Genomic DNA, 20806 nt, shown 5'->3' with positions numbered 1-20806 from the left:
TGAAGCAACCCGTGCCTAAATACAGCAAGATATGACCAGACTGAGACATGGACTAATAAATGGCAAGTAACATTTGCAATACAAAAGTGTCAGCCAGACAAGAGTTTAATCACCAATGCTTGATTGTTAAACACACTATTATAAATCGTCCCCAGTCATAATTATCTGGTGATCTTAAATGCAGTAACTCAACCAGGCTCATAAACAAAATCGGGTCAGAGGCCGGTCATCCCATAGTGAATGACTTCCATCATCTACACAAATCAAGAACGTGATGAGATACTTGGCACTTGTCTGGACATACAGCTCCAAAAATACTCAACACTGTCCAATCAAATATAACCAACTTGATATGGACTCAAAATCCACCAAAATCCACCAATATAAGCATTTAATCTCCCCATTACTTGTGTAACTTGTGTAATGTGCAGCATTTAAGATGCGCATCAGAAATGTTGCCAATATTATTGCTACGGCATCTTCTACCACTGAGGACAAAGGCAGCCATATCTACGGACAACATAATTTTATGTATCCTTCCAAACTACATACCATCCTTACTTGAAACCATACCACTGGTACTTCATTGTGCTGATCTAAATCCTGAACTCCCTTCCAAACACCATTGAAAAACTTGTACCAGTAAGACTGCAGCGGTTCAAGATGATGATAAAACATGAGCAACTTAAAAGCATTCAGGATGGGGATATTAAATGCTGGCCTTCCCAGCAACGTACTCAACCGCTAATTTAATTAAGGAAGTAAAATCGCAAAATTGAACCAGACAAGAACCAGGAAGAGGAATTTAGACCTCTTGTATGAAAATCTCATACAAGAATTGAAGATGGCATTGATTATCCAAGCATTCGGGTGGAGGAAATTTATGAGTTCAGAGAAACAGCAAGACAAAGGGTCTAAAGCATACAAGGCTGCAGTCAATTTGAGGGTGAGAAAATATAGTTTATCATAACTAGAGTCAGAGGATCCAATTTATGTCTAGGTTGTAGTGGAGAGAATTTAAAACAGTTTGAGATAGAAAAAAGGAATTAGCGACTTAGAACATGGTAAGATACCCGAAGAAGAAAGTGCCAATCAAACTGATGTTCAACAGCATCGTCACTGATTGACACTTGATTAAAGTTCTGGCTATCGCTATGGGCCAAAACAATTGGACTAACTGCATAAACGCTCTAGGTACAAGATGTAGCCATCATTTGCAAGGCACAGATAGATGGTATATTTTACACTTGCCTGCATATTTCACACAGGTGACCCTTGGTCATTATGCTACTTGTTCTGCTGGGTATTTCCAGCATTTTATGATTTCATAGACCAAAAGCATTTAATCTCTCCACCTCCAGCTATCTTATGTGGTAGTAGTAGGCCCCTCTCGGTCATGACTGACCATGTGTGATGCATCCTGGTCGGATGCAAACCTGGGCGAAGTCATATGGAGGACAGGCTGTTGCCCATGCAGCACGTCCCCCCTCTCCATGTCGCCGATCAATCCAAAGGAACAGCAGGGCCATTACAGTTTGGCACCAGGAGCTGACAGAGCGAGGTTGTAGACAACGATGAACTGCCTTAGGGGCTCCGACTCCGGATTTTCTTGAGGTTTACTCCAGGAGCCTTTTCCATGACCGGATATGGCCACAAGGCAGTGGAGGTTTTAAATCAGAGATTTCCCTCTTATAGATGGACTGCCTTCCCAGGCTGACGAGCCCCATCTGCCCGAGACTCATAGGGGCAGGAGCGTCTACCTTCCCGTGCAAGTCTATAGCACCTGCCTACTGCTCACTGCCTTGTGTATCATCTATACAATGCATTGCATCAACTTCCTGTATCTTCAACACAAATCCTAAAGCTACAATCTTTAGTATGTAGAAGGACAAGGGCATCAAGAACTGAACCAACAACATTCAATTTCCTCTCCAAATGACATGCCAGCCTAACTTCCAAATATACATGAATTATTTCTTCATCATCACAGAGTCAAAATGCCAGAACTGCCCAGATAACAGCAACATTGAAGTGCTCTCAGTAAATTGACTGCAATGGTTCAAGGAAAGACATCACCACCTTCTCAAAGGCAATTGGAACAGACAATAAGTAAAGAATGAATAATATCTGAAAGAGAAGAAAGGAAGAGAGAGATAAGAGTAGATGAAAATATAGGAAAAGGAAGCAAAATAATCTGATGAAGCAACCAAAATCTTTGGATGAGGGAACATATGGAAACTCATTATATAAACTAAAATGATCAGAATACTTTTGTCCTGGTGATATACAAGGAAATAAGAGGAGATAACAAGGAGAAGTTTAAAGTTAAAGCCAGAAATTCTTGAAGTAGCCTTCTCTTGTGCTTTATTTTTCAAATATCAGAATATAGGGACAGCAATTCATCCAAATTGTTTGCAAGATGTTTTCAATCAATATGCTTGAGGCCACACATATTTTATATAATAGGTATATTCAAAGGGCATTTCTACACAATGAGAATATTGTTGCCCTAGACAAGGCAAGACATAAATAAAAGAATGTCTTTTAAATAAAAGAATGTACAGCATAAAAGAAATATCAGATGACCACCCAAAAACCAAGTCAAATGACATCATCTAGCTTTGGTTCATACTACGTGGGCTGATTTTACTTGTCCCCTAAAATTACTGTGTCTTATCAACAGCCCACAAAGCCTTAAAGGATAATGGTCCTCACAGAAATGAGGCGGCAATTTTTCTCTCTTCAGCCCAAAGAAAAGTGAAGGCCAAATTCATATTCAAGATTGAGAGGCGCAAATTTTTGGTCTTGGAAAAGTGAAGGCTTACGGGGATCAGACAATAAAATGGAACAGATGTCAAAATCCGATCAGCCATGGTTACATCGAAAGAGAGTATTTTCAAAGGGCCACGTGGCCTATTCCTCCTCCTTTGTGTACTTATTTTAACGTGTCCTGTGACCAAAGTTCAAATGGGAACAAGCAGTACTAGATTACTCAGCAGAAATAATTGCTATGTTTATACTGATGTTTGGATGAAAGAGACCCCATGTTTACATCTATACCCTATTCAACCAATTAAACATGAACTGCAGCTTAAAAATGTTTCAAAAATTTAGTTCACATAAATTAAAATTCACTTTAAATTGAAACATTCACATTTAATGATGTTGCCACCTAAATTCAGTCACTTCTATTTTATATTCTATCTTTTCAGCAGGAAACAGATGTTGAGGCTTGCCTTCTCTGTGACTACCCTTCTACTGAGAACTAAACATGTGCTGATATTGTTGTGCATTTCTGCTATCCCCCATCCTGTTGTCACAGTACAGTGCAGGCTAATCTCAACCCACAACATGATGATTACTTCTACAAAGTATTACTGAGAGTAAGGGCTATGGGATGATATTGGCAAAGTGATAAGATGGTAGGAAACCAATGGTAGATGGAATTGAATTCTGATGAGTGCAACGTGAATGCATTCTGGGAGGACCAGCTGGGATGTACACACGATCAAAGATCCTATAGCAGCTCTGCTATAAGATCTTTGCACAAGATGGGGCAAGGAAATACTAAAGAACCAGAGAGATCTTGATTACACATTCAAGGATTCATGTGACAACAGAAGCACAGGTAGTTAAGGTAGTTATAAAGGGATACAAGATACAGACCTTCATTAGCCAGGACACAATACATACAGCAGGCAAATTATGCTGCGTGCATATAAAATATTGGTTCGGCCACAGAGAGAAAATCGAGTGTTACAGCAGAGGAAGGATGCAAATGCACTAGACAGGATGTAGAGAAGATTCATCAGGATGTTACCTGGGGTGAAGTTTTTCTGTTATGAGGAGAGAGTGGATAGGTTGGGTAATTTTCCACTTGGAGCAGAGAAGATTGAGGTGGGATATGATTGAGATATACGAATTATGAGGTGCAATGATAGGATAAGAGGTAAGAGGTTTAGATGTGATCAGAGGAGGAAATATTTTGCCAGTGGTTGGAATCTGGAACACACTGCCCAAGAGAGGGGGAAACAAAAAATCTCACAACAATTAAGTAGTAACTAGATGAGCAATTGAATCACCAAGGGAAGAAGGTTACAGACCAAGCACCGGAAAATGAGATTAACAAAGGTCATGTACATGGTATGCCAAGGGGCATACTTCAGTGCTTTAATGACTTCAAAGTAACATACAGTGTATTCAGAAAGTATTCAGACCCCTTCACTTATTCCACATTTTGTTACGTTACAACTTTATTTTAAAATGGAAGAAATTCTTTTTTTTTTTAAATCACCAATCTACACACAATACCCCAGAATGAAGATGCAAAAAACAGGTGTTTAGAAATTTTTGCAAAGTAATTAAAAACAACTGAAATATCACATTTACATAAGTATTCAGACTCTTTGCTATGACACTCAAAATTGAGCTTAGGTTCATCCTGTTTCCATTGATTATGCTTGAGGTGTTTCTACAACTTGATTGGAGTCCACCAGTGATAAATTAAATTGATTGGACATGATTTGGAAAGGCACACACCTGTCTATATAAGGTCCCACAGTTGACAGTGCAAGTCAGAGCAAAAACCAAGCGATTAATGAATTGTCCGTAGGCCTCCGAGACAGGATTGTGTCGAGACACAGATCTGGGGAAGGATATAAAACAATTTCTGCAGCATTGCAGGTCTCAAAGAGCACAGTGGCCGCAGTCATTCTTAAATAGAAGAACTTTGGAACCACCAGGTCTCTTCATAGAGCTGGCTGCCCGGCCAAACTGAGCAATCGGGGGAGAAGGGCCTTGGTCAGGGAGGTGAGCAGGAGCCCGATGGTCACTCTGACAGAGCTCCAGAGTTCCTCTGTGGAGATGGGAGAACCTTCCAGAAGGACAACTATATCTACAGCACTCCACCAATCAGGCCTTTATGGTAGGGTGGCCAGATGGAAGCCACTCCTCAGTAAAAGGCACAAGACAACCCACTTGGAGTTTGCCAAAAGGCAGCTAAAGGACTCTCAGAGCATGAGAAACATGATTCTCTGGTCTGATGAAACCAAGATTGAACTTTTTGGCCTGAATGCCAAGCTTCACGTCTGGAGGAAACCAGGCACCGCTCATCACCTAGCCAATACCATACCTACAGTGAAACATGGTGGTGGCAGCATCTTGCTGTAGGGATGTTTTTCAGCGGCAGGAACTGGGAGACGAGTCAGGATCGAGGGAAAGATGAACGGAGCAAAGTACAGAGTGATCTTTGATTAAAACCTGTTCCAGAGCGTTCTGGACCTCAGACTGGGATGGAGGTTCACCATCTAACAGGACAACACACCTAAGCACACAGCCAAGACATCGTAGGAGTGGCTTTGTGACAAGTCTGTGAATGTCCTTGAGTGACCCAGCCAGAGCCCGGATTTCAATCCGATCAAACATCTCTCGAGGGACCTGAAAATAGCTGTGCATCGACGCACGCCATCCAACCTGACAGAGCTTGAGAGGTTCTGCAGAGAAGAATGGAAGAAATTACCCAAATGCAGGTGTGCCAAGCTTGTAGCGTCATACCCTAGAAATCTTGAGGCTATAATCGCTGCCAAAGGTGCCTCAACAAAGTACTGAGTAAAAGGTCTGAATACTTATGTAAATGTGATATTTCAGATATTTACTTTTAATTATTTTGCAAACATTTCTAAACGCTTGTTTTCGCTGTTTTATTATGGGGTATTGTGTGTAGATTGATGATAAAATAAAAATAATTTAATCTATTTTAGAATAAGGCTGTAACGTAACAAAATGTGAAAAAAGTGAAGGGGTCTGAATACTTTCTGAATGCATTGTATAATAAATGTGCAGGACAACCTTTCTATTAAAGTAATAATAGATCCATAAAAGCACCAATTCAGTGAGAATGAGCAAGAGATAAAACAACAGAACAGGCAAGGAGGGAAAAGAACAGAAGAGTGGTGGAGAAATGTTTGAGTGGGAACAAAGGAGGTAATACATCCACTAGTTGAAAAGCTTTGGCAATGTGAAGAGCCCAGGTCTTAAGGGAAAATAATGTGGATGTAATCTATTGTACTATTCATAACTACTTAACCACTTGCAACAAATTTAAATGCAAAGACACGGGGAACTTGTCAAAAACCCTGAAGAGTCCTTTTCCACTAACTTCCCACTTACACTTTCTCCGGAATTAATGCTCAAAAGTCAATCAATAGCAACGAAAATATATTAAATTTCCTTGATAACGCTAAAAAAAACCCACAACAAAAAATGAATAATGAATTAAAATAAGGATGGGAGTTTACAGTATCTTGAACTATCACTGCCTATGATTATGTGCAAAAAACTGTATGTAAAAAAAACATTGCATTTGGTTTAATATGCAATCTACAACAAGTTGGTGATCTCAGCCAGGGTAATGGCAGCTGTGCTGCGTGTACTGGTTTTATTCTTCTGCAGTGTAAGGATAGTAAACCTAAATGCAAATTGTCAATCTTGATCGTTAATATTATCTATGCAGTGTAGATTAAGAACATAAGAAACAGAAAATGAGTCTCTGATCCACCATTCAAAATGATCGTGGCTGAACTTCTACTAACACCATCTCCTGCACGATCCCATATTCCATGATTCCATTAATATTTAAAACACCTATCAGAACACAGAACATAGAAAAGTACAGCCAAGGAACAGGTCCTTCGGCCCACAATATCTGTACCAAACATAATGCCAAGTTAAACTAGTCTTCTCTGCCTGCACGTAATCCATATCTCTGCATATATACGTGCCTACCTAAAAGCCTCGTATCTGCATCCAACACCAACTTTGATGGCGCATGCCAGGCACACACCACTCTCAAGTAAAAAATTTGACCTGCACATCTATTTCAACTTTGCCACTCACACCTTAAACCCTTGTCCTCTAGTCTTTGACATTTCCACCCTAGGAAAAAAGGTTCTGTCTACCCTCTCTATGCCTCTCATAATTTTATATAATTCCATCAGGTTTCCCCCATGGCCTCCGATGCTCCAGAGAAAACAATCCAAGATTGTACAACCTTACCTTACAGCTAAGACTCTCTAATCCAAGCAGCATTCAGCATTCTGCACCCGCTCCAAAGCTCCCACATCCTTTCTGTAAATGGTGTGACAACAACTGCATATAATACTCAAATGCAGCCGACCAAATGACCTATAAAGATGTAAATTGACTTCCTGAATCTTGAACACAATGCCATGACAAAAGAAGGCAAGTGTACCATAAGCCTACTTTACCACTCTATCTACTCGAGTTCCCCTTTCAGGCAGCGAAGGACTTCGAACCGAAGATTCCTCTGTACACCTATGCTGTACACCTTGCCATTAACAGTATACTTTCACCTTACATCTGACAAGTGCACTACCTCATATTTGCTCAGATTAAACTAGTTCTGCCATTTCTCTGCCCATTTCTGTAACTGATCTATATACTTTGAGGGCCATCTGCAGATCCTTCCTACACATATAGTTTCCTGGTTTATCACTACTCTTCTTTTTAAATAAAGAAATAACATTGGCTACTCTACAGTCCCTCAGGACCTTGCTGGAATATTAATCTCTGTTTTGAATATGTAAACAGAAAATGCTGAAAACAACTGCATATTAATTTTCAGTGATTCATGTACCAGGGCACCCAGGTTCCTGTGAACACCAACAGCAATCTCTCACCATTTAAAGAATAATTTGCTTTTTTACCAGACTGCACAGTATACTGTGATCTTGTCCATTGAATTAGTTATGTCATAAAGGAAGCAAAAGCCTCTGTTCATTCTAATCACAGCCCACACTATGGTCCAACCTTGTATCAGCATCAAAATTGGACATTTAACAGTAAATACCTACCCAAATTGTGAAGAGAAATTAAGTTAATAAGATATTAAACCAGTATACTTCTGGACTATTTTCAGATCTAAAATCACCGTGTTATGTCCTCGCAGATGGACACTACTGGGCATACAGATCTCTTGCACAGGTGAATTCCTATCTTCTGAGGACAAGCTCTATCACGCTATGTGGTTTTACCTACCATCCATATTAAATGAGAGATTCTGAACAAACTAGCAGAGGAAAGCTGGACAACAAGTAAGCATGCACAGAATTCTACTATGCACATGAGGCCCATGACAATATTACACCAGCTCTTAATCTGAGATTTATTTTGGCTTCAGATGCAGGGGCAAACCGAACTGAAGCACTGCCTGGATTTGTGGTATCCATCTTCCTCAAATGTTTTCTTTAATCTCCAGCAGTACCATTCATCAGTACCATTCATCCTGATCTCCAATATCCTGGAGCAACATCTCCCCCACCTCCACCCCACCCCGTCTCCCCAAATCTGTGATCATCTCCTCAATTGTAAACACCCAGTCTTGGGGCTCATGTGCAAAAGTACAAAGTGATTTAATGAAGATATCCATGGTGATTTAAGGGTTTTAGGAAAAAAATATTTACTCTTAAAAAGAAGACATAAAAGTAAAGTTTGGCTATTTAAGTGTAATGGTAGAAACACCAATAAAAAAGTGGCAGAAATCTGAAAAATTCTGAAAACTGCTGTTAGGGATCAACTGAAAATGTAAAGCCCAAGGGAGATAAGATTTTTGCTCAAGTAAATTTCAAGTGATACTGATGCAAGTCAGATAATTAATTATAGCTCCGCCATTGAGCGGAAAAATAATTTCTCAGGGCTATTTGGCCTATCTTATTCTCATGTCTTTAGGATTGTCTTGGACTTCCCAAACAGCACCCTGATCACACAGCCAAGGATCACACAGCCAAGGATCACACAGTCAAGGATCACACACTCAGACGAGGGGCAGAGAATGATGTGGCACATGTGAAAATGGATAAAAACAAATTAGAAGAAAAATCTAAAAGGCTTAATGTATGTAGCTGAAGAGACTGACTCAAAGCTTTGCTAAAAGTGACAAATGGCAACAGAGATGGAAAAGATGTAACAGACTGAAGTGCATTACCCGTTCTGCGTCTCCCATCTCAATTCATAGAGTATGTAAGTTATGAGCAAGGAAGGAACAGAGGAAAGGAGAAAAAGAGCAACATTAGAGCCACAAGATAAAGAAGAAGACAAAGCATTGTTTTTAAACCAAATTAGTAAAAGTAGGACCCGAGACATTAAAGTCACATTATGTAAATTATCTATCATTGGTAACAGAGAAACAGGTTTGTAAGGCTTAAGTTAAGTAGTTACTTCTTATTGTCAAGTGCATCGTTTTCATCCATTAAATGTCACAGCTCCACTGTTGTGATCCAAAGCACTGTTAAATTACACTGGATATAATTACCATCTATTGTTTCATAATACATATTGCAGAATTATTTTGATTTTTTTTCCTCTTATGCAGTTAGTTAGGTTTGGATGAAAAAAACCCGTTTGAACTCATCTTCCCAGAAACGGATTCTTAACCTGAAATGTCATCTGTGCATTCCCTCCACAAATACTGCCTGACCCGCTGTGTTCCTTCCACACTTTGTTTTTTTTAATCCATACTTTTACAAGATTGTTTACTAAATTTCAATTCTTATGTTACAATGTTTTCTGATTTTATTCCCGAGAAACTAGTTCTCATTGCAATTATGCCTCCTTGATTTTAGAATCATACACTACTCTCTGCCCACCTTGTCCTGGCTGACCATGATGCCTATCTACACTAATCTAATTTGCCTTTCTATAGGCCCATGTCCCTTTAATCCTTTCTTATCATAGTACTTGTCTAAATGCCTTTAAAACATTGTAAATCTGTTTGCCTCCACCATCTACTCTGGTAGCTCATTCAATGCAGAGGTGGTAGCGGCAGATAGATTTACAAGGTTTCAGTCGATCTTGTCTACTCTGCTGAATGCTTATGTCATTTAGGAACACTACCAATATTTTTCAACCTTTTCCAATTCAAAGTTAGTTAGCATTTCTTATAATTTAAATCTATAGGCCCAGCATACTCAAAGATATTTAAAAGAAACGCCATTCATTTGAATAGCCTGAACAGGATTTAAAACACAAAACCTAATGGGTCTGTCCCACTTAGGCAACTTTTTAGGCGACTGCAGGAGAATATGCGGTTCGCCACATGATCGGCACATGTTCGCGGGTAGTTGCCGGGTAGTCGCCTTCATGGTCGCGAGGAGTTCCCGCATTCTGGGAACTAGTCGCGGCCTCATTATGGTCACCGCAAATTTTTCAACATGTTTAAAAATTAGCGGGGACTAGAATGAAGCCGCCATGGAGAGTAGCGAGAATTCTCGTGCCGTAGGTGGGTCGCCAGGAGGTCCTAGTGGGTTGCCAGGAGGTCAATGGTTCTCGGAGGTTCTCGTAGGTTGTAGCCGGTGCTGACCGGTGAATTTCATTGGCTCATTGGGAAAAAAAACGGTAAAGCAGTAGTTTCCAGTACCAAGGATAACCGACCGGTAATGTTAAATGTACGATGAGCTTCACAACCGTGTATCTGTGGCTTATAAAAAGTTGTCTCCACTCCATCTCCACCCCTTCCAGCGCTAAGCTTCCTGTTTATCGCGGTGTGTGTCTGTATGACCTTGGCTTTGGACCGTGTGAAATTTTTAGGCAGCAGTCCCCCCGCCTGCCCTGTCCCCGCCTGCATAAGGGGCTGGTGAAGGAGGGGGGGGGGGGTGTGTTTGTGTCCGTGTTCCAGTTGACGGCATTTCAGGCGACTGCTGAAAAATCGCCTAAGTGGGACACGCCCATAAGTGTTAGATTTTTGCTCTAAAACCCATCACATGATTGACCTTATTACTGTCATCAAGCGATAGCAATCTACACTGAATTCTGCATGTAAGCAAAACAAAAAATACTATCGTTTATACCAGAAGGTATGTGTTGTGTGCACATTGACTTTGAAGCTCTAAAATAAAATGTTTCATACACAAGTTAGAAATCAACTGCGAGATTAATACCAAAGTGACCACTCTCTTTGCAACTTTATCGTGCACTCTTCTTTCTCCACCAGTCACACTACTCCTCACAGATCTCTCAAGTGCAACCTTATAAGATGCAACATCTGCTCTTTTACCACATCCCTTAGTTACTCCATCCCATTTAAGCTGGGGGTTATCAGTACAGTATAATGATCCAATCATTTTGTTCTGAAATTAGGAGGTATATATTTGTAGAAAGTTGCAGAAGATTGGAATTCTGTACATCCAGGGTCAGGAGATCTATGATGTATATATTCCAAGTTACCTCTGCCTTGATAACCTACCAAAGATTAATATATCTTCTTGCCATTCTGTTATTAGCCAGTACATGTTTTATCAACCCCTGCTCACTTCACTTAAACTACAAGCTGCATTTGCTCATTTTCATCAATTTTAATTTCTCCCTTCCTGTGGAATACATTAAAGCCAAATATATTATGATCACTTCTAACAAGATCTCACCTGAAATCAAATTCATGTCCAATTTATTTCCCAGAACTGGATCCAATACAGATTTCTTTTTCCCTCAGTAGGTGAGAAAAATATGGATTCAAAGAGTTCTACTGTTCACATTTTAGGAATTCTTTACGCTTACGATCTTCTTCACCTGTAATAATCCTATAAACGCACTCAATACACTTCAATTACCCTGACTATTCCAAGATCGCAAAACCTTTGCATTGGGGTACAGTTAATACTGGTCATGATCTAGATTAGATCCTATCAGTGATTAATAGCACAGGTGATGCGCTGTGTTAGGTTAGTATCTCAAAGTTCCTGATACTCCTCAAAAGGCAGGATAGATTTATCCTTGGTATAGGTATTACATTAATTGATTAGTTGCTAATGCCAGCTACAGTCTGCTTAGCTCCCTGCCCAATCTCAACTAAACTAACCATTCTTAAATTGCTTAGAGAAAACAAAACTCACACAGCACATATTACTCAGGAGAGACAGCATGGAAATTATTTATTGAACCCTGTTCATTTTCTAACCTTTTTTGCTTTGATTTTTTTTAAATGGTGCTCGTCTACAACCTGATTTGAAAAATATTACGATAAATGTCAAAGTGAGTGTATACCCATCATCAGATTGGGAATGGCTCATAGCAAGTAATTAATGAAAAAAAATCAAGGATAACTTCTTGCAGCAGTTGTCATGTCTTCTGCACAATCTATAGAGCTAGATTCTGCCAACTATCAATCCTTTTTCTCTTTGCCAACAAAGTCAGAGCAACCGAGTGGTTCTTAATTACTTGACACTTAATTAGTTGATTAGGTCCCTTCACTCATCTTCATGCAATTGAACATTTACCACCAGAGGCATGCAATGTTTATTATTGGGCCTCAAATGCGATTGGCAGTGGACTGCGAGCAAAGATGTGAAGCGCGACGTTCTTAGATTTTTGGATACACAACTAAGCAATTGTTTTCCAGCAGCATCAATTACACATAATTTAGCACTGAATTGATTTTCGCCTCTGAATTATTAAATAAGTTAAGAAGTTATTTTGTACGTTATTATGACTGACTGACTGACTACCACTTGAGCAATATCACTAAACAAGCTGCTGCAGAAAACATTTTTGTTTAGTTTTAAAACAAACACTTATATGTATTGAGTATTAAATCTGGTAGTACAAGTTAAGTTAATAACTTAATGTTACTAAAATGAAATGCATCTATGGAAAATGCATGAGCTATCAAAATCTGTACATAACCATTGAATTAAAAGAGCTGAATGTACCGAGAACAAAAGCATATATAACAGAGGAATTTACAATCTCCAATTACTTTTATGCTAATTGCGACATTTAGTTTGCTACTTTAAAATGTTAACCTAAAATTCTTCTCTTGCCCTCTATTGCAAATCAACCCTATATTCAAGATCCTATATTCAAGCTTACATTCTGTGCAGTAAAAGTGGGCAACTCCAGCACAGATTTTGTCATGTTATCTTTTCCTGAATGAATAGCTTTAACTAAAATTCCTGAAATTCTGCAAAGAAATGTGAGCTGCTATTTTGTATACAGATTATATGTGGCTTGTTTCCTCTTCATCAATTTATGATGTTTTCAGACCATTGTTCATTGCTGATCCATTTCATGAGTTTATGTGATAGAAGCAGAATTACACCATTCGGCCCATCAAGTCTACTCCACCATTCAATGGTCTGATCCAACACCCCCTTCTCAGAAACCCATTCTCCTGCTTACTCCCCATAACCCCTGTAACCGGTACTAATCAAGAATCCATCTTTCTCCGCCTTAAAAATATCCATTCACGGCCTCCACAGCCTTCTGTGGCAATGAATTCCCCAGATTCACTGCCCTTTGACTAAAGAAATTCCTCCTCATCTCCTTCTTAAAGGAACGTGCTTTTATTCTGAGGCTATGACCTCCGGTCCTAGACTCTCCCATTACTGGAAACATCCTCTCCACATCCACTCTATCCAAGCCTTTCACTATTCAGTAAGTTTCAAGAGGTCTCTCCTCACCTAAACCCCAGCTAGGAGAGGCCCAGCACTGTCAAATGCTCATCTTATGTTAACCCAAGAACTAAGATAATTCTTGTAAATCTCCTCTGGACCTCTCCAGCACTAGCACATCCTTCCTCAGACATGGGGCTCAAAATTACTCACAATGCGGTCTGACCTGTGCCGTATAAAGCCTCAGCTTTCATCTTTATTTTTTCAAACTATAATTTCAATATTTTTTGTCATGCATTACTCCTTTTAGTATACCTTTTATTACTCTTCACTGGCACATGAAATCTACAGTGATTCCCCCCCCCCCAAATAAATGTAGTACAAAGCTGTCTAAGATATAATTAAATATGGCTCTGTGTGACAACAGATTTTAACAAGCAGCAAGCAAAAACATATTATGACTATGATCAATGGAAGATTTTGCAATCACTTTCCAATTTTATCAGATAGAGAAATAAGGAAATAAATCACAGAAACTTTTTTTATGTCAGTAAAATAGAAGCTTGGTACTATCATGAACCTGTTCCCTATTCAAAGGTAATAAAGCTTGTGTCTGAGAATCATCTTGTAAAGGTTGAACTGTGGAGGGAGAGCCACTCCTATAAATTTGGGCCACAGTATTTATTCTTTCTTTCATTATTTTTTACACATCCCAACTCTCTTAAGTCTGGGTTACCCTTACCACAGTCTCTTTATATTTCCTTACAACATAGGAGGCCATTTGACCCATCATGTCAATGCCTGCTCTCAGTGCAATCCCCTTGGCCAATTTACTTTCCTGGAATCTGCTCTCTCTCAAATGCCCTCTCATCCCACCCGAATTCTCCAATAATCCACCTACATCAGATATAATTTATAGTGGACAATTAGCCACAAATTACCACGTCTTTGGGATATGGGAGGAAACTGGAGCATGGAGTATATCCATGCAATCGAAGGGAGTTCATGCAATCTCTATTCAGACAGCACTGGATCAACTCTGAGTTGCTGTTGTATCTATATCTCTGTTCTCAGCTCATACACATCTGACACTCCATTTAAAAGAAATAGATTTATACAGCCAAACTACAAATGCAGAAAATTATTTGCATGCCAACATGCACACAATAATCTTTTCATGTATGTCATGCAAGAACAGTTATGTAAATAAAGATGGAAAATATAAACCACAATTATGTCCCTGCTAATCAAGCAATAACTGAAGATGCCAGAGCACTGCCCAGCTAACCCAAAAATACAGCTAAGGTTCAAAATTAAAATCAGAGATTCAAAATTAAAATCAGCCAAGCACTGATCACCATTTTAAGCAGCTTGATAATCAAATGTAGGACGAAAAGTAAAGTTCCATCTTTGCAATTTTCATCATGTACACGGGAGAAGCAGAGCAATAGTTCAAAGATAGCCCTTCGATTTAGTCAAATGATTTAATAACTTTTCCCCCAACCAATCAAAAAAATATAGGGTTTGATTGAATTGTAATATCTTAAGGCAAAGGGTCAAACCTTGTAATGATGTTTTTTTCTCCACCCATAAAGAATAGAACTAACCCTGCAGACAAGTTAACTAAATGGAAGGTACACAAAAAAGCTGGAGAAATCAGCGGGTGCAGCAGCATCTATGGAGCAAAGGAAAAAGGTAACAGTTCGGCCCGAAACTTTGCCTTTTCCCTTCGCTCCATAGATGCTGCTGCACCCGTTGAGTTTCTCCAGCTTTTTTGTGTACCTTCGATTTTCCAGCATCTGCAGTTCCTTCTTAAACATTAACTAAATGGAACATTGCATCAGAAATAAGCTCATCTGAAATTGAACGCGAAGGCAAACATTAAAAATAAACTATGTACCCTTGGGCAAGCAAACGTTTTCCAATTAGTCACAATTGTTAACAAAAAACTGAATATTACAGATGATTAAAATCTTTGTCGTTTTTCTACAACAAATATTAATTCACCTTAGAATTTCAACAATTTAAACTGATATTGCAGAGGTTGGGGTGCAAAACTGTGCCATTCCGATCTAACTTTCATTAAACAATTACAATCAGACAATTACTAAAAACTCAGTATTCCATGGGATTCCTTTGAGATGTTGCCAAATTATCAGAGAACCCGAGACTACAAACCCTCTCTTCCAAACTCCAGTGACCGTGACCACATTCCATCTCTCTGAACTTGGATGCAAAACATGGCCAGGCAGATAAAATCTCCATGGAACATAGACCTAGGTCATAATTCTTTACTTGCTTGCTTCCTTCCTTCCAAATCCCTGATACTTCCCCACCCTATTTCAGAGGTATCTTGGGGTCCAGTTCCGTAACTCCCCAAAAGTAGCAATACAACTAGAGTGGTATTTGAGGCGTATGGTATGCATTATCAGTCGGGGCATTGTGTGGGAGTCAGAAGCTTTACAAAACTTTGGTATGACCCCATTAATGTGCATCATCTTATTATAGGAAGGGTGTAGAGGCTTTGGAGAGGATGCAGAAGAGGTTTACCAGAATGCTGCCTGGATTAGAGGATATTAGCTATAAAGAGAGGTTGGACATGTTTAGATAGTTTTCTGTAGAGCATTGAATGAGGTTGAGGGCAGATCCAATAGAAGTGTAAAAAATAATGAGAAGCATAGATACTGCTGACAGCCAGGAGCTTTTACCCAGGGTGTAAATGTCAAAGACGAGGGGATAGGTTCAAGGTGAGTGGGGCAAAGTTCAAAGTAGGTGTGCGGGAACTTCAGATAGGCACATGATTATGCAGGAAAAATGATATAGATCATGTGCAGGCCGAAGGGATTAGTTTCATTTTCAGCACAGACATCGTGGGTGGATGGGCCTATTTCAGAGCTCAATTGTTCTTTATTCTCATAACTATCTAATCCTGCATAGCCTTTAACAGTCAGCCCTCCGTCCACCTCCTGCAACCCAATGCTTGATTTTCACCTTATTACATAATGAGATGGAATACACAAAAGTTAGGGAAGCAATATGGAAATATTGGGAGCTAAGCAACAGATAAAAGAAACAACAGATAAAACAGAAGAGAAATTGCAGAAAGAGGAAGATGAAAGTGGGAGAGTTTCTGACTCCTACACACAATGCCCTGACTGCTGAAGCATATCATGCGCCTTGGGAGATAAAAACATCACAGCAGATAGTTAAAAACAGATTAGAAGAATGAGATCAGGAAACGACCAGAAGAAATATGGAAATAGAAACTATTTTTACTGTGTATGAATAATACTCTGGAAAATTAATTTGTAATATTAAAACTGCTGAGCTGGCTATTCTAACTATCGCAAAACTACCGGCCACCATCTTATCTAATTTCAAGGGTGGTTGAGCACTGCAGACATTGCAAATATTAAACACTTGCTCCAAATAATGTGCAGCGCTAAATTCAGAAATCAGAGCTTTGGTTTGCCCTCCAAGGAAAAGCTCTCAAAATAATCACTAGGATCATAATTAGCAGTCACTTAAGCAAGATAAGAAAATGCCAGGTACACAAAAATGCTGGAGAAACTCAGCGGGTGCAGCAGCATCTATGGAGCAAAGGAGATAGGTAACTTTTCGGGCCGAAACCCTTCTTCAGACTGACAGCATGGATTTATTTGAAGCAAAGTACATCTAGCCCACTAACAAAGTACCAGAGAGGGTCAATGAGCAAACCATAGTTGATGTATTGTATGCATTTCCAAAAGGTGCATAACTGTGCATTGTGATATGTTAACAAGAAATAAAAAAACATGGAATAAAAGAGGCTGTAGGAGCATGGATAAAATAAAGCTAATTACCAAGAAACAGAGTAGTAGTCAAAGGTTGTTTTTATGACTAGAACATAGAACAATGTAACACTGGAACAGGCCCTTCACCCCGCATTGTCAATGCTGAACATGATGCTATGGCTTCAGTTATAAGGAGTGGCTGCATAGGAAGAATTCTTGGCCTGGAACTTAGAAAGCCGAGTCCCTGTCCTTCTCTGCTGAGGGCACAGGTTTGTGAGAGAGAAAAGATGTAAAAGAGACCCGAAGGGCAAATTATTTGGTAGTGATAGTGCGTATATAGAATAATCTGGCATAGGAAGCTGTAATAGTGATGTTTAAAAGGCATTTGGACTGGAACGTGGAAAGGAACGGATGTGAGCGATATAGGTCAATTGCAGGCATTGGGACTAGCTCAGTAATAAAACCCGGTCGGCATGGATGAGTCGGGCCAAGGGGTCCGTTTCTATGAAATATGACTACTTTCTTCTCAATTTAATGCGTGTCAGGTGAGAGGAGATTATACAGAAGATGCAATGGTCTTCGCATTATAAAATGGAAACTGACGTAATGCTCCAAATAGCAGTTAAATAACTATTAACAGCTACCCAATTAATTCTTTAAATATCATGTAAAGTTAATTCCACTTTCCTGTCACTTTTAAGGTGCCTGGTTTCTGCACACCTGCATACAAATTTACAACAGACAAACATGTTAATTTGCTTATCTCTAATCCTATAACTAGAGAAAACACACATATTTCTGACCTGTGTTTCTTACATCTCAATTACAGGTTGAAGCTCTCTGGTTCAGCATGTTTTGAATTTGCAACACAGATCTGTACTAATTAACTAATTCCAACTAACATCTAAAATCTGTACTAATCTATAGCTACTTAACCTACCAGTACAACTTTTGCAATCTTAGCTGGCAACCATCTCTGCAGGCAGTCTCTGAACATGACATGACCCAGGGAGTATAGACAATGGACAATAGGTGTACGAGTAGGCCATTCGGCCCTTCAAGCCAGCACCACCATTCAATGTGATCATGGCTGATCATCCCCAATCAGTACCCCGTTCCTGCCTTTTCCCCATATCCCCTGACTCTGCTATCTTTAAGAGCCCTATCTAGCTCTTTTGAAAGTATCCAGAGAACTGGCCTCCACTGCCCTCCGAGGCAGAGAATTCCACAGACTCACAACTCTCTGTGAGAAAAAGTGTTTACTCGTCTCTGTTCTAAATGGCTTACGCTTGATTCTTAAACTGTGGCCCCTGGTTCTGCACTCCCCCAACATCGGGAACATGTAATGTGCCTCTAATGTTTCCAAACCCTTAATAATCTTATATGTTTCAATAAGAAACCCTCTCATCCTTCTGAAGAGTATACAAGCCCAGCCGCTCCATTCTCTTAGCATACGACAGTCCCGCCATCCCAGGAATTAACCTTGCGCTGCACTCCCTCAATAGCAAGAATGTCCTTCCTCAAATTAGGGGACCAAAACTGCACACAATACTCCAGGTATGGTCTCACTAGGGCCCTATACAACTGCAGAAAGACCTATTTGCTCCTATACTCAACTCCTCTTGTTATAAAGGCCAACATGCCATTTGCTTTCTTCACTGCCTACTTTCATTGACTGATGAACCCCTAGATTCCGTTGTACTTCCCCTTTTCCCCAACTTGACACCATTTAGATAATAATCTGCCTACCTGTTTTTGCTACCAAAGTGGATAACCTCACATTTATCCACATTAAACAGCACCTGCCATGCATCTGCCCACTCACCCAACCTGTCCAAGTGACCCTACATTCTCATAGCATCCTCCTCACAGTTCACACTGCCACCCAGCTTTGTGTCATCTGCAAATTTGCTAATGTTACTTCGAATCCCTTCATCTAAATCATTGATGTATATTGTAAATAGCTGCGGTCCCAGCACCGAGCCTTGCGGTACCCCACTAGACACTACCCCACTAGTGTCTACAATTTAATAAAAAACAGCTCCCCAGCAGATGACCAAGAGGCATTTGTTGTAGCCTGACACCAGTGATGTTCCAAGAACACCAGACAAGAGAGCTTTCACCTGTATTCACTTTCTCACACATGTTAAATAAACATTAAAACTACTGACTTAAAACGTGGGAATAATGGTTTAAAAACCTCATCTGCCTTCCTACACTTGAAATAGCCTTTTATATCTCCTTTCTGAAGTAAGTTTTTCCAATGGTCAAATATTTATCAGAAGTTTGTTTTTTGCAAAAAACAAGTTGAATAAAATAACTTACCAAACTGTCCAATCCACCACCCAAAAGATCTACAGCTCCCATCTGCATCGAGGACATTTGTGGTACATTGACAGGGGGTCCCAGTTCAAGGTTCAGGAGATCACCCAGAAGGTCACCTTGGGATGGAATAACTTGAGGCTGCTGCTCCAAAGTCAAGTTTGTTGTGGTTGTTGGCCCAACTGGACTGTCCGGCTCACTTCTGGGGTAAAAAAAAGACAGCTTTAAAAAATATCCATTCTCAAAGAAAACAATAGATCAGATTAGCAGCATGTGAAGTCTCATAGGAAAGGAGCGACATTGCAGATTGTATCAGATCTGATACTGACTATTCTATCCTAGTAGGAGCATATATTGCCTAGACAGGAGATGTATATCATTTAGTCAGCTGTTTGAGATATAATCCTTCCAATAATTGCAGCTTGTCACAGCCTAATATACAACAGACTATTGTGTGGTGCATCTAACTTTAGTAATGCAAGTAAAAATGTACAGGGGTTAACAGTGCAGTGACAGCAGAACATGTTTTGGGTATTTAATAATGTTTGTGCAAATTATATTGAATGGCCAAGTTTTGGAAATGAAGGCAGTGAGAATCTCAGTGACGTCTTAGCTTTCTGGTCACATTTTATAAGATAACATGACTCAATGTTAACCTCTGTGCACTAAATGCAATTATTGAATATTTGATGGCCTCTATGGGGGCATAACACACTTTTGTAATAAATCTACACTTATTTAGTGCCTTTAAAATGGTACAAATGTTTGAAATTACTTTAAAAACAGTTTTTACCAAACATTGGACCAACAGTTAATATCACATTTGCTGCTCATCAAAACACAAGAAAGCAAGTGGGTAAGGGATAGGCAGCAACAATTAGAGTCATAGTCATACACCACATGTACAAGGCTTACAGCCCAACTTGTTCATGCCAACCAAGATGACCCATCTACACCAGTCCAATTTGCCTAAATGCGGTCCATATCCTTCTAAACCTTTCCTGTCCATATGAGTGGAAAATTATTTCTAACGAGTCTACCAAACGAGTGATCTTTTGCTGAACTAGTTACAGCTTTTGAAGAATTTCTGTGAAGAATGTTAAGCAATGGAACATCATAATGTTACTGTAAAGCCTAGACAAACTGGAGTCACCAACTATGAAATCCTGGGTCTGCACTTCCTTCAGAAACATCAGCAATTGTGCATTTGATAGTGTTTCCCCGCCTATCTGACAGAAAGCTTGGGTCTCCCAAATAACTATGCGTAAAGTTCACAACTTCTAAACCCACTGAGAAATCTTCACGCCTATA

At 39.6% G+C, this 20806-nt stretch overlaps 1 protein-coding gene across 3 annotated transcripts in view; it reads right to left on the bottom strand.

The window, feature by feature from the left end:
• ap2b1 (adaptor related protein complex 2 subunit beta 1) overlaps nt 1–20806 on the bottom strand; it is a 173546-nt gene that overhangs the window by 98206 nt on the left and 54534 nt on the right. For all 3 annotated transcript variants that reach the window (XR_008725710.1, XM_055657871.1, XM_055657872.1), the window contains exon 14: nt 19499–19697. Coding sequence is in view for 2 of the 3 variants with exons in the window: in XM_055657871.1 (XP_055513846.1) it covers nt 19499–19697 (199 nt within the window). In the remaining variant the exon portion in view is untranslated. The remainder of the gene's footprint in view (nt 1–19498; nt 19698–20806) is intronic.

The sequence above is a fragment of the Leucoraja erinacea genome, chromosome 28, assembly GCF_028641065.1.
Source record: "Leucoraja erinacea ecotype New England chromosome 28, Leri_hhj_1, whole genome shotgun sequence".
NCBI lineage: Eukaryota > Metazoa > Chordata > Chondrichthyes > Rajiformes > Rajidae > Leucoraja > Leucoraja erinaceus.
The sequence above is the reverse complement of the archived record's forward strand: the minus strand, read 5'-3'. Positions and strand labels throughout refer to the sequence as shown.